Source organism: Neltuma alba, unplaced genomic scaffold, assembly GCF_004799145.2.
Source record: "Neltuma alba isolate B1F8T4 unplaced genomic scaffold, ASM479914v2 tig00005608_pilon, whole genome shotgun sequence".
NCBI classification, from domain to species: domain Eukaryota; kingdom Viridiplantae; phylum Streptophyta; class Magnoliopsida; order Fabales; family Fabaceae; genus Neltuma; species Neltuma alba.
Window position 1 is genome coordinate 31,545 of NW_021634172.1, and position 26,181 is coordinate 57,725.

A 26,181-nucleotide genomic window follows, 5' to 3' on the forward strand; every position below is an offset into this window, starting at 1 on the left:
TGATATCTACAGTTTTGGAGTTTTACTTCTTGAGATTGTTAGCGGAAGAAAATGTAGCAGTCAGTATGATGATATTAGCCATACTTTGGTTGGACACGCAAGTATATGTCTATAAGAATCAACCACTTAGAAATTAAAAATTTCTCTTCAACAATCTAATAACCTAATTCCTTTGATAAATCCAGGTTTGGGAAATGTGGGGAGAAGGTAGAGCAAGGGAGATTGTTGATCCATCATTACGAGGTGAGACATGTCTTGAACAAGTTATAAAACGCTTAAATATCGGACTTCTATGTGTACAAAACTATGCAACAGATAGGCCAACTATGTTGGAAGTCATTTCCGTGTTGGATAATGACATAGTTCTTCCACCTCCTGAACAACCAGGATTTATTTTCAAGAAAACTACTTGTAATCAATTAAATCCATTTGCTGGTGAAGAATTTAGGTCGTTAAATGGAATGAGTACTTCAGAAATTGAAGCTCGCTAAAGGCAATGACCCTTCAAACACTCAATATACTTGAATGCTGAGATCTTATGCAGTTCCGTTGCTTGTATGGATATTATTTTTTTTATTATTATGAAATTAATTATTTTTCCTTCTTCCATATTTTTCCATTTCATGCAAACATAAGAGAAACAATAATGTGTTATAGGTCAGCTGGATACATTAACAAGTAAAAATTCTAAATTGATAAGTCAGTTCAAGTGTTAACAAGTATTTTTCTGCACACCCTTGAAAATAACAAGTTCAATTAACGTTCAAGTTTTAACTAATCCTTCATCTGCGCGTTCAAGCACACTAACAAGTGATCCTTGCAAATTGACAAGTAAAATCCATTGAAATGACAAGTTCATTTAATACTTTTAACAAATCCGTCTTCCAAACTCTCATTTTACAACTGAGTTCCCACATTAACGAGTAAAAAGGTTTTAGATTGACAGGTCTGAGCTCACATTTTACCGAGTATTTATTGCTTGCGATGATAGACAAGTTTGCAAACTAAGGGACAATATAATAAGAGGCTTTAGTTGCCTAACGATTATTATCTTTTTGGTGAGTTAAAAGGGTCATGGATTTAAATTTCCCCATATCATCTTTGAGGATTTAATCCAATTCTACTATTGGAGCCCCAATGGTCGCCCAGCGGGCTCGTCAAGCGATGGCAACTCTAGCGACTAACAAAGAAGTGGACAAAACCTTTTTCCCATAAAAATGAAGGGCATTTTGGGAACTAAAGTTACAAGTTATTTCAAAACAACAGAATCAGATTGCTGATGCCTTGGCGAAAGAGGGTCTTTCAAGATTTTCTATTTTGGATTCGTGTCCGATTCACTTGCGGATGATTGTAGAGTGTGGGATTCATTTCCCTTCCTACTTAGTTTTCTTTACTTGGCTTTGCCCTCTCTTGTATCAAAAAAAAAAAAGAGGGCATTTTACTTGTTACTCCTTAAAACATACAACCTCCAATCCTAAATATAAAAGCTAATTGACTAATTTAAATAGAATAAGAAAATAAATGAAGTTAATTATTTATAATAAATAAGTATTGTCTTTTCTAAAATATCCTTACTAATTAAATTTATTAGCTAGAACTGTCATTATTATAAGGATTATCTTAAAAAAAAAATATGAGAAACAAATTAAATTAAGATCCTATATTTAAAACTAAAATAAAAATCATTTAGCCAGCAATAGTCTTTTTAGCCAGCAATATTTCTAATTTATTTAGCCATGATTTTAAATTAATTTGCTTCTGTGGGGTTTTATTGAAATTCTCTCCTTTGCTAGTAAGGATTGGACATTGATACTTTGATTAAGTGTAGACCACGCCTGGTCTAGAAGTAATTATGACAATTATTGCATATCAAGTCCCCCAGTTGTTCACTGCCGTAGGCCGAAGATGGAATATTCATAGCTAAATCCAAAATTGTCCAATGTCCAATAATCAATTCAAACCACCAAATTATGATAAATTTGTTCCATACACAACCATATTTTACGTCCCTCTCTAGAAATATACTTTCTATATTCACTTTGTATATTCTCGAAAAGTTTACAATATTTAAATACAAGGTGGATATAGATTCTACTTTCTTTAGACTCCGGCTATGTCAAATATTCAAAGTAAGCCAGCCTCAACCCACTGCAGAACAAGCAGACCCCAAAAAAAAAAAAACGCAGTTTGAGATAGATATGAATAGAAAAGCAATAAGATGGTAGTGATATTGCTCAAAACATGTCCAGATCAGACTAATGAAGGATGATATGAAAGTGATACAGGAGCAAAATGAGATTCCAAAATTACATTAAATGAAATTAAATCAAATAAATAGGGGGAAAGGGATTCATTTTGTTGTCGCTGCAAGTTTGGCAAAAATAAAAGGGGTCCATCAAAGGCAGTTATATCCAATAAATATGCTATCAAAAAGTCCTCTCTGCCTCCTTCAATACGCAAGGAATCAATCAGGAATTAAAGAAAGTAGGTTCTATACAGTAGGTAAAGGGCCAAAGACATGAACAAAAGTAGCCAAATACAGGGGAAAGTAGGTGTTGACCAACCTAGTCTCGTGACAGATGAATCAACATCGAGGACATTATATAATATCCAATTTTACATCTAGTTATCCAAAATATTAATTCTTTGACCATATTGTTCTTCCTATGATTAACCAACTATGGCAATATTTGGTGGGTAAACGGTGAACTAACCTGCCTAATGCAACTAAAAGAGAAAACGCCAAACAAGTGCTCTGCTCTAATGCTATCTACCACATCAGATTTGCTCCACTCAGAGAAGCAAGAATTACATCCATAGAAGTACTGTATATCTAAGAAATTTTAAGATAAACTCATGACTAATCAGTCAACTACGCAAATTGTTTTATCAAATCTGGCAACTGAACTAAAAGAGCAGCTTGGGGGAATTGCTGAAATTACAGGGATTAGTGTTTTTTTTTAATGAATGCATAGCTAACCTTGAGAAATACTATAAACTTGATTAATTATTTAGCCCCCTAAAGAATTTGCAGATAGCTCTGTCTCAGATGTGCCTATTCTCTTTTACTAGTATATGGGAGAAAAGCTTAAAATCCGCAGCTCATCAGGTGTGGTGATTAGATAAGAATCTCTCAAAGTCTGACACGGATTTCATAATAGCATGGTTAACAACTAACTTTAAGATCAAGAGCAGGAAAACCATCCATTAAAGACGGAACAAGAAGATGTTGTAACTAAAATGACATAAAATTGGTGGTTACACGCTTTGGAGCAAGACTTTCCCCCCCGCAGAGAGGTCAAGCTGTGAAAAGACCAAGTAGTCACAATTCTGCCCAGACACCAAGAAGACCCATTTATTAAAAGATAAAGGATAGAGGCAATAAAGTTACGAAGCCAAGCTCTCTACTAATTGCCAACCACCCACCGATCCACATAAAAATGCTTAGGAGCAAAACAGCACTAGACACAGAACCAGTTGAAAAAAATACTAATAATAAAATAAAGAACTTTGTGACGATACTGATGTATAATCAAAAAGGACTATTTCAGGAAAAAAAACCATGCAATATGTTCTATTAACTCGTGTTTGACCTAGGCAGCATGAAAATGTTAATCAGTAGATCATATAAATAGAAGGCAAGGAATGAAGTAATTTACTCTACTGATTCATGCAACTGCACAATGCAGCCATTGAGCAATTGTATTCTGCAAATAAATGATTAGAAGATTATTTACGCAAATCTTTCACTGGCAAACTGGGATTTAAAATCCATCATAATAACTCAAAAACTACCTTTTGCCAAATTGGTAGATCAACGCTGCATGTTTGTTCTTCAACATGACTATAACAAGCATAAAGCATTAACTACATGAGATGGATTTCTATAACTTCAATTTATGACTCACATAGACAACAGTATTAGACTCTTCCATCCAGTAAACTTTTGTCAAAAAATAACCAACGGAATTGTTCGGAAGTATTTATTCAAAATTACAAAGGCATTAGGCTTGAGTTACTCAACTATGCCTCTAAAAGCACATTTAAGCTTCTCAGCGGACACAAAACATGATTGGAAACTCAACCCACAATTCCTTCAATAAAGTATACCTATACATTGTTGGGAAAACTCAAAGATAACGCGACTAATCCAATATATGATCATTGCTTGAAGACCAAGAATCGGAAACTATGGAAGATTACAATTCAAGACAACCAACAAGCAACTTTCTTGAAGACCAAGAATCTGAAACTATGGAAGATTACAATTCAAGACGACCAACAAACAACTTTCTTAACATCACAGCTAACAACAGAGACCTACCCCATCATCTATATTCAATGTACAAGATACAAATGAACCTTGTAACCATAAAAAATTATCTTCTTTTTATACAGGACCTAACCAACAAGGTAGAATAAAAAGAACAAATAACCCGACTCACCTCCACTGCGGACAACAAATCTTATCAAAACTGACTCTTTCTAGCTTCTCAATGTACTCTGATATTCCTATCAACTAACCCGATGGTTGCCACGCAGAACCTTAATCAAACTGGATGAATTTCTCCTTATCTTTTCATTATCATCCTCCAGCAATCCCAGACAAGTATCCAAAATTCCTTCTTTAGTCGCCTCCAGGACCATTTTTTCACTGTTACAGCAAATGGAATTCAGTGCTAACAGGGCATATTGAATTCCCCTCGAGCTTCCATTCCTCAGCACCCGTACTAAAATCTGTATGCATCCATTATACCTTTCCATTTGTTCTCTACATTCCCTGCACTTCGCCAACAGACCAAGAACTTCAACAGCCCTTTCAAGGCCAGAATCAAGACTTCTCAGCAAAATCGGGACTGCCCCACATTCTACGGCTCTCCTCCGATTATCCGGAAAAGAACATATAGTATAGAGCGCTGTAGCCGCTTCTTTCTTCTCCTTGCCTTCACCATCTCGAAGAAGAGAAGCAAGAGCTCCTATAGCATATGGATACGCACCAATTGTGGCTTTGTTCACCTCCACAACCGCCAAACTCGTCAACATGGTTGCTGCCACCGCTCGGCAATCAGGTGAGCCACCTAACAGAACAGCCACAACCTTCCCTATCGCACCCTCCGCCACCAAACCCACCTTGTTATCGTCGTCGAGACTAAGATTGAGTAACAACAAAAGCGCTTTCTCCTGTACACAAGGTTCACCAGAGTCAACACAGTTCAGCACCGCCGACACGACTCCTGACTCAGTCATCCGGCGACGGAAAACCGAGTCACGCTTGGACAGGCGCGTAAGTTGGTCAAGTGATTCAATTTTGCTCTCCAATGGCGACGAGCGAGAGGTAATGGCGGAAATTAAGGTTTCCGGTTGAGGAGGCTGCTGCTTGAATGGTGAGATATGATAATAGTTTGAAATCAAGCTTCTGAGAGCGTGATTGGGTATGAGGGAAGGACAATCAGGGAGGGGTAATTTCGTAATTGGACAAGTCCGGTGGCCAGCGTCGAGCCACCGTTGGATTGAAGACCGATCGAAGGTGTGACCGGAGGAGAGGATAACCGGGTCAGACATTATCTCGAGCGAAATCGGACACTTGAAGTGGTCCGGCAGGTTCGTACGACTGGAAGCAGCCATGGCTGAAATTGCTTCTCTCTCCAGAAAATTGAGACTTCCTTTGGACGGAACGAGAGAGTGTTTTAGATTAGAGGCGTAATTCCGAAGTGTCGTACTCTCGGTGAGCTTTGTAGCGTCTTTATGTTTGCCTGTTTGCAAGAAGACTCGGGGAGCAGCCGTAAATACGATAATGCCCTTAATTCTGCGCAATAATTTCCATGAAGACTGAAGGGCAGCGGGGAGTGTTGGTCCTTTGGGGTATTTGGTCATTTGCTCCTCTCTGTATTTTAAAATTTAAAGAGGACTCTAAAATTTATATGTATAAACATGGATATGTAATAATCCCTCATGCCATATCATAACGACAAGAAGTTTCATCTCACCAAAAAATCCTACTTAATAACTCTATTGAGCATTCTATTTGATTTTCACCTATTTTTTTATCAATAAGTACCACATCTGCTCTTCTTATAATATTATCATTTTGAATCTTACTCCCTCTATTCCTTATTATAAGAGCATTTGATGCTTATGACATGTTCCCATATATAAGAGACACTTAAAAGTTGTCTCTATTTTTTTTGTATTGATTTCCTGTTTTATCCCTATTTATTTTGTCTCCAACTCATACTCTTTCTCCCTCCTACTTCTCTATCTTTTAATAATTTAATTGTTCTCTCTCATACTCTATCTCTTTATTAATGGGGGTATTGTTGGAAAAAACATTATACTTTTTACACATTAATTGTATTCAACTAATTTTAACTATTTTTTTTATCAACATAATTTGGTTATTTGTCTCTTATAATAAGGAACAGAGGGAGTATCTTTTATTATATGACTATAGGTCCACCTCAGCATTTTTTTTTGTAATACATGATGCCACATATAAGTTAAAAATTTTGAGATAAGGTGGTCCTTTTTAAAAAATTACTTTTTATATCTGTTTACAAATTTAATTCATTTTTCAATTTATTTATTACCTATTGAATTGATTACTTTGCATTGATTATCACATGTTGATTAAGAATTAGTAGTTGTTTGAGTTGGCTCATTTAAGTGCTTATAAACATGTTTTACATATATAAACCAAGACAAAACTCTTTTTATATGTCTCTATGTGTGTGTCTTGTAATCTAGAAATCTACTTCTAAACCATTCTAAATGAGCTCTTAATCATGTATCGTTTCTCTTCTTTAGACTCTTTATTAATCTTTATAGCTTATATTTAAACTTTTCTTGAACAAAAATATATATTCGCTATGGTTCCTATTATAAGGCATCAACTAACAAGTATTTTTAGTTTTTTTTATAAGGTATTCAATGTTTTTGCAGTATATGTTCATATTTAATAAGGGTCATGAAAGAATAAAAATTAATATTATGATGGAGTTTAGTATAGTTAACAAGAGTAATACTAAAAATCACTTTAGTTTTATGACAAATTTAATATTTTAACTATTTTTAGTGGTATGTGTGAATTAGTTAAACATGACTTATAATAAGGACAAGAGATAGTATAACATATGTAAGAATGATTTACTCATACAACAAAAACTATCTGATTTGATTTTAAAATAATAAACTAAAAAATAGGAAAAACAATATATGTGTATGTGTATATTTATTTTTGCCAACTTGTGTGTGTATTTAAAAATACGAAAATTTTTTAATCAATTCATATGAAATAATATACTTATCGTTTTTCCCCCCCTATTTTACGCTTGTATATCACGTAGAATAGGACAAAGGTTAGGTGTGAAGACGCGTCCACAAGTGGTGGAACACATGTTTACACTTTGTGTGATTAATGTGTAAAGTTATAAACCAACAACAATGGCATTAATGTTGATAATAAGGTGAAGTTAATATCTGAAAATGACTTCTCCCTTGTTGCAAGGACGTGAGGCCTCAACTGCCTAGGCCTCCCAACTGTCCGAGGCCTCAAATATATGCCCACGCATTAATATCTTTTTAATTCGATTCCTATAATTTCTTTTATCATTTTCTTATAGTTTTACTTTATTTTAATTAAATTTTTCTATTTTTTACTATGTCATTATAGTTTTATTTAATTTTTAATTACATTCCTAATCTTAATAAGTTACATGAGTTTATGAGCAACTGATTAAAAAAATCATGAGAAACAATAAAAAATGGATAAAAGGACGAAAACTATAATCCAATTGAAAATAAAGTAAAATTATAGGGATTTCTACTTTGGAAAATCATTCTTTTCAAAGTTATCATATTATTATATGAGAAAAAAGAAAAGTGAATCTTTAACTTAATGTTTTCATTCTTATATTATTTTTAGAAGTAAAAGGATTGAGAAAGATATTAATATAAAAAAATTTATACTCTGCCTATCAAAATCATGGCATGGTGAAAGTGTTGTGCTCTAACCTCTCAGATCGTAAGTTGGAAAACTGGGAGTGAACATAAGTTACACACAAGAAAAGCTTAGCTGTACCCAAAAAAAAAAAAGGTTTGTACAGCACATTACGACTGATTTATACATATGAAATGTTGATTGCCTATAAAAGAAGTAGAATTGAACAAAATTTTTAGAGAATTTTTTTAATTAATTTTTTAATGAGGGATTGATCCTCAATTTTGCCGAAACTGCTATACTCTAACTAAGATAATAAACTATGTCAAAATATAAATTTTTTTGCATGCATGCACTAAGGACCTGTTTGGCAATATAATGAAACCATAGTTTTGGGATCCAAACCATGGTTTAGGTTCCAAATTTGCCAAATAGGAGGGAAAATTAACAAACCGTGGTTTTGGGCTCAAAACTTTAGTTTCAAAAAAGTGAATCTATTCTGCTTCTGATTTAAATTAGAGAGTATGATTGTGCCTGTCAAAGTAGATTTCAACGATAATATGACTTTAACACCCTTCAATTATTTTTTTTATAAACATATTTATTCTTATATTTTATAAATATACACACATATTAATTATTTATTAATTACATTTTCTTATATATTATTAATTATGTTGGTAAAAAAATACATTATTAACAATTTTATTCTTTCAAATTAAAATATATTATAAAATCTATCTTTTATGTAATTATCATATTAAATTATACCTTTTTTAGCAATTTGCACATATAAAAAGTGCTTCTAATAATAACTATTCAAACACTCTCACTTTATCGGAATTACTTCTTCATAAAATATATTCTCCCAAGAATATATTCTCCAGAAGTTATTCTTTAAACTATTATTTGGTTTCATCCAAACACCCCTTTAGAAAGTATCATTTACACTACTTGTTATAGGTACTATTATTGAAAAAAGTTTTAAAATTAAAATCACATTGATTCTAAGATGAACTATGCTACAAGACATTAAATGAACTAGTTATATTATTTATTTAGAGTGAATTGTTAGGGTTACTTTATCATTAACTTTACTATATAGTTTATTTTGTATATTTAAACTTTTCTTGAACAAAATATACATTCGCTATGGTTCCTATTATAAGGCATCAACTAACAAGTATTTTTAGTTTTTTTATAAGGTATTCAATGTTTTTGCCGTATATGTTCATATTTAATAAGGGTCATGAAAGAATAAAAATTAATATTATGATGGAGTTTAGTATAGTTAACAAGAGTAATACTAAAAATCACTTTAGTTTTATGACAAATTTAATATTTTAACTATTCTTATTGGTATGTGTGAATTAGTTAAACATGAATTATAATAAGGACAAGAGGTAGTATAACATATGTAAGAATGATTTACTCATACAACAAAAACTATCTGATTTGATTTTAAAATAATAAACTAAAAAATAGGAAAAATAATATATGTGTGTGTGTATTTATTTTTGCCAACTCGTGAGTGTGTATTTAAAAATACGAAAATTTTTAAATAAATTCATATTAACTAATATATTTATCGTTTTTTCCCCTTATTTTACGCTTGTATATCATGTAGAATAGGACAAAGGTTAGATGTGAAGACGCGTCCACAAGTGGTGGAACACATGTTTGCACTTTGTGTGATTAATGTGTAAAGCTATAAACCAACAACAATGGCATTAATGTTGATAATAAGGTGAAGTTAATATCTGAAAATGACTTCTCCCTTGTTGCAACGACGTGAGGCCTCAGTTGCCTAGGCCTCCCAACTATTCAAGGCCTCAAATATATACCCACGCATTAATATCTTTTTAATTCGATTCCTATAATTTCTTTAATCATTTTCTTATAGTTTTATCTTATTTTAATTAAATTTTTCTATGTTTTACTATGTCATTTTAGTTTTATTTAATTTTTAATTACATTCCTAATCTTAATAAGTTACATGAATTTATGAGGAACTGATTAAAAAAATCATGAGAAACGATAAAAAGTTGATAAAAGGACGAAAACTATAATCCAATTGAAAATAAAGTAAAATTATTGGGATTTGTAAATTTATTCTTTTCAAACTTATCATATTATTATACGAGAAAAAAGAAAACTGAATATTTAACTTAATGTTTTCATTCTTATATTTTTTTAGAATTAAAAGGATTGAGAAAGATATTAATATAAAAAAAATTTATACTCTGCCTATCAAAATCATGGCATGGTGAAAGTGTTGTGCTCTAACCTCTCAGATCGTAAGTTGGAAAACTGGGAATGAATATAAGTTACGTACAAGAAAAGCTTAGTTATACCCCAAAAAAAAAAAAAGTGGTTTGTACAACACATTACGACTGATTTATACATATGAAATATTGACTGCCGATAAAAGAAGTTGAATTGAACAAAATTTTTAGAGAATTTTTTTAATTAATTTTTTAATGAGGGATTGATCTTCAATTTTGCCGAAACTGCTACACCTAACTAAGATAATAAACTATGTCAAAATATAAATTTTTTGTATGCATGCACTAAGGGCCTGTTTGGCAATATGATGAAATAATGGTTTTAGGATTCAAACTATGGTTTGAGTTCCAAATTTGCCAAACAGGAGGGCAAATTAACAAACGGGTTTTAGGCTCAAAACCATAATTTTAGAAAAAGTGAATCTATATATTCTACTTCTGACTTAAATTAGAGAGCATGATTGTGCCAATAGATATCAGCGATAATATGACTTTAACACCCCTCAATTTTTTTTATAAACATATTTATTCTTATATTTTATAAATATATACACATATTAATTATTTATTAATTACATTATCTTATATGTTATTAATTATGTTGGTAAAAAATATATTATTAACAATTTTGTTCCTTCAAATTAAAATATATTTCTATCTTTTATGTAATTAACATATTAACTTATATCTTTTTTAGCAATTTGCACATATAAAAAAGGCTTCTGATAATAACTATTCAAATATTCTCATTTTATCAGAATTACTTCTTCACAAAATCTATTTTCTAGAAGTTATTTTTCAAATCATGGTTTGGTTTTATCCAAACACCCCCTTAAAAAGTATCATTTACACTACTTGTTATAGGTACTATATTGAAAAAAGTTTTTAAAATTAAAATCACATTGATTCTAAGATTAACTATGCTACAAAACATTAAATGGACTAGTTATATTATTTATTTAGAGTGAACTGTTATGTTTACTTTATCATTAACTTTACTATATAGTTTATTTTGTGTATTAGAAAATTAAATAAATGATATGAGAATTAATAAATTACAATACATCATGCCTTAATTAATAATGTTGCTCTATTACCAAAATTTGATCACAAGACCCTATCTTATTGGAGGATGTTTGAATCTTTTTGAGAGTAGCATTCACTTGTATTTAGTATTTGATAATGTTTCGAACAGAAAATTACTTGATATCTATATTTGAAAGGACCAAAAAGCAGACGAATTTGACCCAAATATGTGATAACCAACCTCCCAACAAAAAGATGGTCAACCATTCCTCAATCTTCACTACAGCACCACGCAAAAGACTCGCCCAGTGTAACATCCATCCAAACTTCGATTTAACAATTTGACTTAAAGAGTTAAACAAGGGATTAATGTATTTCTTTCTAAAAGTTTTTGGAGGAATGTTTTAGCTACTACAAAAAAGACATATAATGACAAAAAACAACAACGGTTAAATTAAAAAAACATGGTGAAAAAAAAAACATTGGTATTTTTATAAATAAGTGTTGTAACTGTTAACTTTCAATGATGGTTATTAAAAAAACGATCATGGAAAGTACTTTTAATGGAAGTTAAATAAATAACCGTAATTAAAAATACTTTTCACAATAGTTTTCTTAATTTGTGGAAAATTTTAAACTTAACCTTATCGCCCTTTCTATTTTACATATTTTCACAGTTTCATATCAGTATGCTGTGGTTTCCTTCTATCCCACCACTACCGAACTGCAATACCGGCCAACCCCCTTTGTTTCCTACCATTAAAAGTACTCCATTTCACTTATGGTTGTTTGCCGCTGTCTTCCGCTACCACTGTTACATCTTCTCGCATTTGAATCATCTCCACTGAGTGAGTTTCCTCTTCTTTCATTCTTTTTATTTTTTTCTTAGTTTCTTGGATGTTTTGACAATAAAACTCTATTATATTTCAAATGGGTTGATTGGTTTTACATTTTGGATGTCTTACATTGTTTATTTTGAGTTTTTTATGTGCTTGAGGTGTTGGTTGGTGGCATTTAGAGTTAGAAAACCTCAATTCCTTCCTATACACGGCATTAAAAATATTTTTAAATGTTCAAAGTTGATTAGTTTTTAAGTTTTTTATTTTCTTATAATTTTTTATATTTTATTTCGAATTTTTGGTATATCTTTGTAATAAACTTGAGAATTTACTAATAAATAATCTATTCATTATTCTGTCAATTTTTTTTTCATTATGAATTTTGATTGATGATAAAGTGTTGTTTAAAATTTCATGATAAATGGATATCATTTGTATTCCCATTCTTGGATTCAAAAGTTTTAGTTTTAAGAATCTTTATTCATTAAATTAGTTTGAGATTGAATTGAACTTTTATTTTGTTTGTTGTATTTCTTCAAATTTATCCTGTCTTTGTTTATTACATTGTTAGTTTGGTTGATTGATTAATTGATTTGTCTATTTTTTAAATAATTTGGGATTTGTTATATTTAAGGAAAAATTCTGTCGAATTTTTTATAAACTAAAAAAGATATTCTCTTTAATTTGTAATTAAGTGTTAGTCAATTTTAATTTATTAACTAACATTTAATTATTTTATTTATTTGAATATTTGAATTAATGAGTTAGAATTGAGCTTGACAGTACAACTATGCTCATTGACTCTGTAGAACAATGGATCATAGTTGGATAAAAGTTAAAAGAATTAGCAAAGAATATGAGGATAGGGTTGGAAGATTTCTTGAGTTTGTTCAAAAAAATGCCCCTAGTAAAAGAGATGGATTGTATTATTGTCCTTATGTCAAATGCTTAAACAATAGTTGGCAGAGTATTCCTGAGATAAGAGAGCATCTTATCTGTGATAGGATAAATTTAAGGAATACAAATTGGATATAGCATGAAGAAATTAGAAATACTACATTGTCTAGAAAGAAGAAGGTTGTGAATGATGACTTTGATGATCGAATTTAGGATATATTTTGTGATATAAGGTCTAAAGTCTTTTACCCAGTTCTCTCCCACATGTGAAACCTTATGTAGTGATGCAAAGACACCTTTGTACACAAGGTGTAAAGATGATTATATAAGGTTAACAACCATATTGAAATTGATAAACTTGAAGGCAAGAAATGATTAGATCAATGATACTTTTATGGAATTGCTTGAACTGTTGAGTGATATTCTTCCAAAAGGGAATTCACTTCCAAAACAAATGTATGAGGCAAAAAAACAATTTGTGTCCAATGAGTTTGGAATATGAGAAGATACATGCGTACCCTAATAATTATATATTATTCAGAAATAAGTATGAAGGGTTAAATAAGTGCCCTAAATGTGGGAATTCAAGATACAAAGTTAAAAAAGACGATGGTGGTTATAATGAGATGACTAAAGGTTAGCTATACCAAGTTTAAAATTCTCGTCTTCAAATATAAGTGGATTAATAGTAATACTGTGTAAATAGATGAAGAATTTGAATTTGTTTCAGTTGATCTTGAGAGGGTTAGATATGGAGATGAGCCATTTATTTTAGCAAGTCAAGCAAAACAAGTGTTTTATGTTACTGATGTGGCAAAGAAAAAATCATCTATCATGCTCCAAGGCAAGAAGTAAGAAGTTGGTGGAAAGAATGGTAACTCAGAATTCAATCTTGACAAAACCCCTCCTTTCACAGCTATTTGACATAAAACAACTGAATTAGATTTGGTAGATGATGACTATGCTGATAGAAATTATCATTGTGAAGAAATTTGGGAGGATAATCGTTATAAGGCTTAAATAAATTATTTAATCTTTCTTACTAAATTCATTTCATATTTATCATTTATTCATAATGTGATTTTTTTGGGTTAAATATACTTGATGTTTTGTGTTAAATTTACTTAATGTTTCTTATTCTTACATTTATTGATTGTTCTTTAAATAGGAAATGGACGGATCTGATTAATAGGGTTTTGACGATGATAGCTCCTTTACTAGCAAGAAAAGGGATAGAGGGCTAACCCGTATGAAGAAGTTGGCTTTACGTGATAAGACCACATAGCCCTCGAGGAGTATAGGTCCTGAAGGGGCTTAGTTTACTAGTTATGTGGATTATCTAGCATGCAATAAATTTGGGATTGACATTCCTAATTGGAAGATGATAGACGAAGGTTTGACAAACAACATTTAGAAGGATATTTTGGTATATTACGAATTCTTTTCTCTATTTGTTTCAATTATAACTGATTATTTACTTATAACTCTATTGTATTATATTGCAGCTAACATTTGATATTCCCGCAACTGAGGAAATAAAACGCTATCTATTAAAGCAACTCGATGAACGGTGGAGAGATTTTAAATCCACGCTTACAAAGGAGGATTTTGGTGGAAAAAAGAAAGGGTGACAATCCTAAGGCTTGATACTCTTTTGTTAGTGACGAGGCATCAAAGAAGTTTATGAAGCAATGGGAAGACCCTACATTTCAGGTTTGATTTCTTCAAACTTTTTTTAATCAATTTTTATTTAATTTAATTAAACTAACTTTTTTAAATTTGTTTCATTGTTATAGGCACTGAGTAAGAAGAACAAGCAAATATTTAAGTAGAATGTGTATCCACATACCATGTCTCATGCAAGGTACGGTGGGTTGGAAAGAAGTATGATAGAGGAGTGGAAAAAGAATGCATAGATGGCTATTACTTCAGATCCTACTAGAGTCATTCCACCCATCTAGTGTCTTCTTGCCAAGAAAAATGAAAGGCGGTGAGGGTTAAAAGGGGTTAATATATCACTTCAGAGACTGCTGCTATTGCTAAGAGGATTGTAATTAATATTTATGCATTATGCTTCATTAATTGCTTTTTTCAATTATCTTAAATTGAATTTGTTGCTTTAATATTACAAGATACACTTGAGAAGCAATTATCCCAAGATACATTCGTTTCTTATGGACGGATAGATATTTTGGCCACTGCGATTGGAAAGACTGACCATCTCAATAGAGTTAGAGGGGCCCTTAGAGGGATTGGTATTTAACAGTTCTTTGGTCTTGGTTCACGAAGAAGTATCAGATCATCCTCCATTGACATGGCATCCAAAGAGGAGCTTGACTAGTGATTACAACAAGAAAAGGAGAGAGTTTGAGATCAACTCAGTCAAGAACACAAAGCGAAGATGCAAAAGATGTGTGAAGAGTTCAATGCCAAGTTTCAACAAGCTATGATGATGATAGGCACGACCAGATTCTAGATGCCTCGAGTGTTTGAACCATCATAGGTAATAATCATACATCTTCTCAAATCTTCTCAAGGTTTATTTTATCCATTTACACTTATTTAACATGCCTTAAATAATTTCTTTCTATGTTTCAAAGTTCACCTATGATTAAAAGTGGGAATGACAGTAATAATCAGACACAACAACTAACAATGTCTGACCTTAACCGTAGCCTTGATCCTACCCAAGACAATGAAATGTCGTGTGCTCTAATATGTGGACCTTGAAGATTCATCTCTTCATGTGGCTAATGGTTGAGCATTCTTTAGCACAACAATCCATAACAAGAAAGTTTCGGAGGATCAAGTGAGGGTGACAGTGAATAGGATTCATAACGGTCAAGGTGATACACCAGTGCCCAACCCCACTGATAAGGTTTAACTATTGGTTCAGGCTAAAGAAAATTTTATTTTGTGGCCAAAGAGACTTGTTAGAAAGCTAATAACAATAAAGAAGGTGACAGTAAAGAAGGCGACAAAGAGTGCATTAGATCCTGTCCTCCAGCCTCTTCCTCATCACGTTAGGGTTATGTATGAAAGTTTGGCACTTCTTTATTACATGGTAGCAAATATGGAAAACCCCCTTACTTTCGAAATACCATTAGGGGCTATGGGTTCAGATGTAATATATGACTTCGTAATTGACAAGAAGGACCTTGTTCAGTTCCTCAACTTTGAGGAGCTAGATATAGTCTTCATATAGTTGGCTATTTTGTAAGTTATAATATCCTTTTCTTATTTCATGTTATACTTATGCATGTCCTAATATTTCTTATTTGGACAACATCATTTTACTCGAGTATGTCGGCAGAGAGGACTTGACAACACATATGACTTTATGTGTCCTATAGTCAATATTATGGAAGCAAGGTCGATCCATATGATGACCACAATAACTCAGACAAAAAAGAAATTATATTTTGCACCTTACGTGGAAGGGTAAGTATATTATTGTATTTGAGATACACAAGTTATATATATAGGATTATAATTAACATGATTCGTATTTTGAAGATATCATTAGACCCTAATTGTTTGTGCCTCTTATGATAAAAAAGTTTACTAGTTTGATTCTCTTCCTAGAGATCCACAAGAAGAAACCAGAGATGTCATCGATACATTAGTTTATTTTTATATATTTATTACATGTAAAGTTTATAAAAACGTGCTCTAATACCATTTTTTTATTGTTGATAGGGCTTTTCATAGTTTTAATATTATGGTCAAGCAGCAAAATAGGCAACCACTAAGATGGCTTCTTCTACAAGTATATTGTCTAAATATATGCTTATAAATCTTTTCAATATTCAAAGTTAATATTTATAAATTTTTTTTAGATAATCAAAGTCAATTATTCAATTTTATATTTCATTTTGTTAGTACTATTGTCAATCCGGGAGTGTTGAATGTAAATATTATGCTATCCGCTATATGAACGACATCATTGAGACGGGGTGATTGAGAAATTAAACGAGGTAAATATAGATTACATTGCATGCAATTCTTCAATTTTTTTCTCATTTTTTATCAAATTGACTAATGATTATGTTATTTTTAATTTATAGGCATTCCAAAATAGTGTGTCATATGACATGAAGGAATCAACTTGATGAGGGATTCTTTATCAACAACATTGCTAGAAAATTTTAAAAATGTGAAATAGTTAAGTAGTTATTCATCACATTTTAGTTCATTGTTTGATTATTAATTAGTTGAGTAATTGTTGATTATAATGTGTAGATGACTGAATAAGAATTAGATGTTAGTGTTAGGATAAATGTCTTGAAATGGTTTTGCATATTCTTTTGTCTCTTCTGGTTGATTTGGGTCTGTAAATTGCAGAGAGGTTGTAAAGAAAATTCATGAGGTATTAAAAAAAATTAGAGTTTTTAACGGTAGTTATTCTATTAAAAACATCTTTAACAGTTGTGGAAAGTGATTTTTTACAACAGTTTTAAACCACTATGTTTTATTCTTCTTACAATGTCGCCATAATTCACATCGCTTCTAAAACTGTTGTAGAAAACTCATATTAATTGCCATTAAAGACTTTTTTTTCTAGCAGTATTTGAAAGGATAATAAGGAGAAAATAAAAATAAAAAGTTGAATAGAAAATATTTGTGTACAACAAGCAAATCTTTTATGCCACCCAATAGCGTGAGTATAAATTCTAGAAATTTGTTAGGGGATAGATGCATTGTCGCGTCTGATATTTTAATCTTTTTTATTTTATATGCAGAAGCGCAATAGTTCTTTTCTTATTTTGAGGTAAAGGCAAAAATGACATATTCGAAATCAGAATTTGCAACTTCTAAGATACAACTAGGAGAGCTAAGTAAAAGCGTGGAGACACAAGAACCATAGCCAGTCCTAGAAAAGCATATGCAATTGAAAAAAATAAATATTGTCACGTGAAACTTAATATAAGAGTTAAATAACTAATTTATAAATATTAAAAAATTAATTTAACTAATTATTTGTAAAAAATAAGTGTTATCTTTTTTAAAATATTTTTATTAACCATATGCATCAGAATAGAAACTCTTTGATATGTATAATTACTATAAGTACTACTTTAAGAGAAAATGAATAAATGTAGGAGACAATATGAATTAAGGTCTTATTTTTAAAAACAAAGTAAATTTCTAACTAATTTTTATATTCAGGATCAAAGTTAGTATAATACAAGATTGTCCTAGCCGAGTTGACTCTGGTGATAGAATTCATCACTTTTCAACCAATAACAGACATATTAAAGATCTAAACTTGCTAGAAGCCAATCCAAAGCTGCATATCCAAAGCAAAGCTACCGGTACACAGACACTTGAAGAAGAAATCTGGTGCGAACCTACAAGAAAAAAAAAATCTTACAAACCCACAATCAATCTAAAATATATTTACCCCAAGAAGGCTAAATAAAGGTTTGGTGATCTACTTAAACCTTAGAGCATGAAAAATAAGGACCCGAAATGTTAGAAGACACCACAAAATTGATCAAGCTTTGATCAGTCTGTTAATTCAATAGAGAACCTTAAAGAGAATCCACTCTTAAATCTAGAAGTGCAAAATGCAACTTTTTATTTCTCAAAATCAAGTCTGAATATAAAATGAGTGGTTCAAAATATTTTAAAGAGATACATTCAAAGCTAACCTAAAAAGCATTTAATGCAACCTAGAGACTCAAAATATTAAATACAAACTTAAAAGAAATTAGAAAGACTTAAATAATACAACTCACTTGAGAACTTAAAAGTTAAATATGTCAACTAATTTTTTATTTTCGCATAAGTACATTTGACAAGATATAATCTGCTTGTTAAGTATAAAATGTGATTATTTAAGCCCAAATGAGTGTTCCCATGTACAGCATTTGGTCTAAATCTTTCAATTTGGAATCTCTAAGCCCAAAATATGTTCAACAGCACCACTTTTAGTCCTTAGTGACGTCCTCATCATTTTCAAACTGCTTTGATGATCCTGTTGCCACTTGTATTGCCGAAGTGTCTTGTACCAGCTCATTTAATGCTTCCTTAATTATTTTTGTAATATCCTAAATTTTATTTTAGAATTCAGAAAAAAATTAGAATTAAAATTAAAATAATAATAATAATAATATTATTATAATAAAATAATAATATTTTAATGTAAAAAAATAAAAAAAGAAAAAGAAAGAAGTCAATAGGAGTTGGGGTTTGGGAGAGAAACAATTTGGGGGAAGCTCCCCTCCTAATAAATATGTGGAGATGTTAAATGTACCCTCCCCCGCCAACATTCAGTTTTCGCCGCGCATGAGAGAGAGAGAGAAATAGTGTATGTGATATAGAGGAGTAGATCAATGAAAAAGAAGACAAATTTTGAAGATATTTTAAGTACATCAAATTATTTCTTTTTATCAAACTTTCTTCATGAATATTTTTTATATATTTTAAGCTTTTTATTGACATTATTATTGTACTAATTAGAAAAAATTTTGAGATTTATATATGGGATAAGTTTTGAGTTTTGGTAATAGATGATTATAGAAATTTAGACGTAAATGAGTAGTTAATTTTAATCAGTTTAGATTTACCTCTATTCATTTTTAATATTTAAATTAATTTGTCTAGTTGAAAAATATGCTATATATGACATAAATCATATTTTTACCGATTAAATTTAAGTTAAATAATTTATTTGGATTATTTGACATATTATTGAGATTTTAATTGGTTTAGTTTTATTTATTGGATGATTGAAGGTTTTAAAATAATTATTTTAGCTAAAAATTTTATTATTTATGGAAAAATATATATTTATGATGGTTATACCATTAAATTTTTTATTAGATTATTTATAAATATTTGAAATACGAGTGAATATTTCATGGTTTGATTTTGAGGTTATTAAACTTTAAATGGAATTTTTAGAATTTAAAATATAATAATTTCATATTTAAAAATTTTGAAAAATCTTTTTTATTAAAATAAATAATTCGGAAGTTGTAAATAAATAATTTGGCTTGTTAGAAAATTTTAAATCATTTCTAAAATACTTAATTTTGGGTTATGAGAGTTGTAGAAATTTAGATTAAAAATTTAATTAATATATAAGCATAATTAATTAATTAGCTTATATTAATATGTGGTTATATTAATTGTGTAAATTAATTATTGGTTAAGCAAATGATTGACCTTGTGATAATTTTTTGTATTGCTTTGACGAGAGATAACTACTTTCCACTTGTTATATGTGCTAATATGTTATTTGTGAGTATTTTATTATTTTAGAATAATGAGATGTTATTTGAAACTCAAATAGATATGTTATACCTTTTGAGCTATGAAAATTGTCTTGTGAGATTTTTGAAATTGTGAATGAGAGTTTGGAAAAATATATTATTTATATCTTATGGATTGTACTAAGAAAAGATTGAGACATTTTTCGTTATACTATAAATGATTTGTTGTTATTTGAATTTTGGATTGAGCCGTATCCTACCACGTGGTAAGGCCGCCATTGGTGCACATTGGTTAGCTTCCTTCGTCTCTTATAGTAAGGGATAGGCCTATATGTCTGATTGATCTCCCATAATAAGGGATAGATTTATGTGGCTTGTGTGTTAGCCCCCATAATAAGGATTTGGATGATTGAAATTATATGTCTATGAATATATCTATATTTCTTGAGAATTAATGACTGTTCCATTTGACACCTCACGAGCATGTGTTAGTATGTATGATGAGTTGGAAAGTTAGTTACTGAGACTTTTGTCTCACCCTGTGATTTTTACTATCTTTAGATGATAGTTCAGGTGATGACCCATTAAAAAAAGACTCCAAAGGCATAGTGTGCTGTTATAGCTTGTATAGCCTCCTAACTTTTGTTCTATGTGCTGATTTGTTATATATTGCCACACAGGGCTCATCTACACTAATTTTATAAATTAATACTTTTAATTATTACTGTTTGGTATGAGAGGGCCGTTAGAAGGCCAGATACTTCTAGGACTGTGCATGTGATACTCTTTTAAAGTGTTAACTTTTGACTAATGGGATTCATAATTTATATTAGGGTTAATACTATTTTCAGTCCTTATAGTTTAACCTTATTTTGGTTTTGGTTTTTGAAATTTGAAACCAGTGTTTTTGGTCCTTCAAATTTACTTTGTATAAATCCGTTGGTCCTTATAGTTTGAGAAGGACTTGGAGTTATTGTTAACAGTGTTAAGTTTGCTTATGTAGCACTAACGGTGTTAAGTTTGCTTATTTGGAGAGCTGATGTGGAAGGTGATAATGCAAAATTGCTGAGTAAACTAACAAATTACCTGAAATTGTGAGCTAAAAACAGAAACTTCAAAACGTAAACATGGACAGACATCAGAAAGGAACTGAAGGAAAAGGAAAAGGGGGTTAGGTTAGGCCGACCCATTCACCGGATAAGTGTGACGGCTGTCACCAACAGTCAAAGTTGTCGGCAATCGTTGTTTAGTTTTTTTGTGCTCTGTTTTTCTTACTGATTTTTGTAATGTACAATAGCCTCATTTTGTATATTTCTAATAAATTTCAAGAGATGGCAGCTTCAGCAATGTTTCACTTGGGGGGTGTTCCCATGTCTAAGGCGAGGAGACGTGCTTCCATTTCAGAGGACGTGTCAAGAGAATCTTGTTTTGGAAGTATTAAAGCTGCATATGAATGGGCACAGAAGCAGTATAAGCTAGCAGAAATGAGATACAAAGTTTTGAAAATCAAACCAGAAGTCTATGAAGTTTTTCTGACTTTTGGGCATCTACACTGCTTGAACTGACTATCCAAATTAGAAAAATATGAAGTTAAATTGGAGAAAATCAGTTTGGATAGCATTTTCAGTTAAAAAGTTTGAAGATGCTGGAGCTTCTCAAACTGATATATATTGTCGTCTTCTTATGACTTTATGGCACAATATCCTCCAAATTATTTTGAAAAGCTTTGTCAGATTCAGTGGCATGCATCTATGCTCAACATGGATGTTGTTGCCTTTTTTATTGCATGAATTTTTTCGTCTATGATGTTTTATTTAGCTCATTGATTGATGGGATTCGATTTTTGTTGAGATCATCCACATTCGCAAAATGAATGTAAACAATGCAGAGAGATGTTAAAAGGCAAAAAAAAAACCTTTGCTTAATCATGAGACATGAGTTTTACGTAGAAGTATAATCATACTCTGGTGTTACTCTTTCTAAATATACTTTCTACAGTAGTCACTCTACAGATTGAGAGAATTAAAGGCCATTACAATAATTGAGAGAATTTGCATGGTAATAGGACGTTGCATCATATTTTTATGATTTAAGACATGGCCCCCGGAAGCTGAAGCTTCTTATTTATCAATCTCCTATTCTTCTAATTCTAATATATTGTACTCTTACACCTATCAAACACAAAATAAGGGGAGAATCTATCATGCATTCACTTTGATCTATATTTCCCAATAGGTTCAAATTCAAACAAACATGAAAATGCATCAGAGAGAACAAAAAATCATCGTATTTAATCAGAAAAGAAGAACATGAATGTCACCTTCAATTTCTTTAGGCGTTCACTTGTTGCCCTGTGTTTCTCTAGAGTAAGACGCAGGGATGCCAATTTCTATTCAGAAGTCACAACAGTAACAATAAACAACACATAATAAATAGCTCCAATCAGATGGATCAAGGACTCAAGCAACAACAATTAGCCAAAAAGCAATTATGGTACTTTTCATATTTCTCTGTTCCCTTAACAACACACTGTCCCCCAATTTTAGTTCAGCTAAAGTCTGTAAACAGAAAGTTAACAACATTAATATATGTGTGGAAGTAGGTAGCTATGACAGCACCATTGATCACCTACTAAAGCTGCCATCTCTTGAAATTTATCTTTGCAAATATCAAAAACCAAGCTATTGAGCATTACAAAAACCAGTAAGAAAAACAGAGCACACAAAAACTGAATATGATCGCCGACAATTTGACTACTGATGACCGCCGTCAGACTTCTTCGATGAATGGGTCAACCTAACCTAAGCCCTTTTAACTTTTCCTTCAGTTGCTTTCTCAGGTCCGTTCGTGCTTGCGTTTTGAAATTTTTGTCTTTTAATAACAATTTCAGGTAATTTATTAGTTTAGTCAGCAATTTTGCCATGTCACCAACCACAGCACCTCTCTAAATATGCAAACTTAACACCGTTGGTGCCACATAAGCAACTTAACACTGTAAACAATAACTCCAAGTCCTTTTCAAACTATGGGGACCAACGTTTTTAAACAGAGTAAACTCGAAGGACCAAAAACACTTATTTTAAATTTCAGGGACTAAAACCAAAATAAGATTAAACTATAAGGACTAAAAATAGTATTAACCCTTTATATTAAAATGATTTGTCAGTTCGTATGTTTGAAAATATGAGTTTGGTTTGGGCTCATGGTTGAATAATATTTCTAGACTTTGAAAATCCAAGGCCCAAATTAATGATTGATATTGCTTATAATATAAGATTATTTCTTTTAACCATGATAGTAATTTTATAATTTTAAGGTTTCTTTTTTTTTTTATCATGGTTAATTTTTCGAATAAATTGTTTGATTTAATCTAAATAGGTTTTGAACGAACGATCATCACAATTTGGTATTAAAGCCAAAGATTTTGTGAATTGGGTCGCATTACATTGTATTTAGTTGCAATATACAATAATCTCACATAACCTTCCATGTTACTTTATGTTTGTGCTTGATGTTACTTTTTGTTTCTTTTTGGTGGGTTTCATCCTTAGGTGGGAAGGATGGTACGGATGCGATCTCGACAAACCGATGAAGGTGGGGATAAATCCACAAACCCGCCTAATCAACCATCAAATTCTCTGTAGTTTAACCAAGAGACCTTATTACAATACTTAAGAGAAGTGGTAGTTACGGTGATAGATGAGAAGGTAAGGAAGCTAGAGGAAGACTTGAGAAGCAAGAAAGTTGTGAAAGAATTCGAAGAGAGTAGGCTTCCTGAGTTGTCTGCAGGTAATTTTGGAACCTGCAGTGGTTCTATTGAAGGAATCAGAGAAGAAAGTAGCTCGCGAGGGTGACAAGAAAAAGAGGAGACTGTGAACCTTAAGAGTATGTGGAAAGACATAGAGCCGCATCACTATGGATCCTAATAAAGTTGAGGCTTGGATTGATGACATGGAGACAGTATTCAAAGCTTATGGATGTAATACCTATCAAAAAGTACAAGCGGCGGTGGTCTTATTGACGGACCGAGCTAAGAGGTGGTGGAGGAGCATAAGTGACATAGATGACTTGGGGATTACTTGGAACGAATTTAAGCAGATGTTCTTTGATTAGTACTTTCCCCCAACTATGAGACAAGAAAAAGAACAGCTTTTTACGCTCTTCGACAGGAGAACATGCATGAGGATGAGCTTATTACCAAATATATTGACCTCTCCAAGCATGTTACCTCTTGCAACAGAAAAATAACCCAAAGCGGATGGCCCAACAATTAATAGAACGGGTGAGGCTAGAGTTGAAGCAGCAAATGGCCTTATATGAGTTTAAGAATTTCGAGGATGCCTGCACAAAACTCAAGATGACGACCTGTAGAACCCAAGAAGTAGAGGAGAGTCAATGTCAAGATAACCAGAGCATATTCTCTAGTTTTATGAGGCCAATGGGAGGAATCAATAAAAAGAGTAGTTATAGTTATGGGAGCACGAGTAGCTCAAGCAGAGGCAAGAGCCAAAATCAGAAGATTTCAGCCCTTGGGGGCTTTATGCAGAGGAGACAAGCTCAAGAGTGTATGGGAGGAGATCAGAGTGTCCACCATGAGCATGCCAGATCCTTGTTTGAGATGTGGGAGAAATCATACAGGATCATGTTGGGAATGCTACAGATGCCATAAGTTTGGACATCTAGCTCATAATTGTCCAAAAGTGCAGCAGCAAACTCTTAGTTTCATATCCATGGTTCCAGGGAGAGTTTTTGCACCCTTATAGTGCTTGTTTCGTTCCCCTCTCCAATACTTATAGTTGTTTTAACGTGATCCATATTACTATTCTTTTGTTGATAACCTTGCCTGTAAATAGTACATGCCTTTTCATTCTCCTATTGTTCTTGTTTAGACGTTGAGAACAATGTCCATTTTAAGTGTACGGATGAGGGAGAAATTTTGATAAATTGATACAGGGTTTGAGCTTTCATTTTTATCTCAAAGCTCTTATTTTGGCTTCTTTTTTTTTTTTTTTTTTGAAATGGCATGAAAATTGTGTGTGAGATTTCTTAATCTTGAATGCTTACTTGTCCTTTATTTTGAAACTTTAGGAAAGGGTTGGATTGTTTGGTTATTCACTAAGCTAAATACACTTGTCCAATGATAGAAAGGTTGCTTAGTTTATATATTTTTCAGGAATTGCCCTTAATGTTTGTGGATTCTTAGACTACTCTTTAATTTCCTACTCACCATGAATTTTAGGGTCATGCATGGGATGCGGGAACAGCAGAACGAAAGTTTTTTACCTCGAGGGCATAAGATGCGGCTTCTCTCCTTTTCCCCTACCATCCGCTGCCTTCCTCTACCCTCAAAGCTGCAGCATTTTGAGTGAAAAACAAGAGAAAGGGGGTGCTTTTTTATTTTAAAAAAAATTCACTGCCATAAAATATTTTTCAGTATTGTTGAGTATCCTAAATGAATTTTTAATTCACTTGTCACTCTAAAATATTTTTCTAATAGTGCTCAATATCTAACTCTCAGGTCCTAAAGTATTTTTTAATATCATCTAATATCTTAAAATTTTTTTAGTAATACCCAGTATTTGACATCCCTCATATTAAAGTATTTTTCTAATAACACCAAATATCATAAATTAATATTTAGCATATCCAACACTCTAAAACATTTTTTAATAGCATTTAATATCTTGAAGTAATTTTTCATATAATATATTATGGTCACTAAAATTTAGTTCAAGATATTTTTTTTTGTATAGAAAAATTTAGATAAGTTAAGTTCCCGGGATTCAAGATACTTAGGGGTGTTTGGCAATATGAAAACTATGGTTTCAAAAGTACTTTTTCGCAAAACGAGACAAACTCCTCCACATATTTATTTCGTAAACCGTAAAAGCACTTATGAAACCATAGTTTGGTTTCTATCCAAACACCCCCTTAATACTACTAAAAAAATACCGCAACATGTTGGATGTTGCATAAAA

The 26,181-nt window shown here is 31.6% G+C and overlaps 1 protein-coding gene across 1 annotated transcript; it reads right to left on the bottom strand.

The window, feature by feature from the left end:
• Nucleotides 1-4,069: 4,069 nt before the first annotated feature.
• LOC114748097 (U-box domain-containing protein 8-like) lies at nucleotides 4,070-25,865 on the bottom strand. The gene is made up of 3 exons (XM_028936451.1): nucleotides 25,855-25,865; nucleotides 23,144-23,147; nucleotides 4,070-5,663 (listed from the first exon to the last, which is right to left on the bottom strand). Exon 3 carries the CDS (start codon nucleotides 5,623-5,625, stop codon nucleotides 4,516-4,518), a length of 1,110 nt encoding a protein of 369 aa, XP_028792284.1. The 5' UTR covers nucleotides 5,626-5,663; nucleotides 23,144-23,147; nucleotides 25,855-25,865; the 3' UTR covers nucleotides 4,070-4,515.
• Between the last annotated feature and the right edge of the window lie 316 nt (nucleotides 25,866-26,181).

Excerpts from the sequence above, each read along its gene's own strand:
- LOC114748097 (XM_028936451.1), bottom strand. The coding sequence starts at position 5,625 with ATGGCTGCTTCCAGTCGTACGAACCTGCCGGACCACTTCAAGTGTCCG.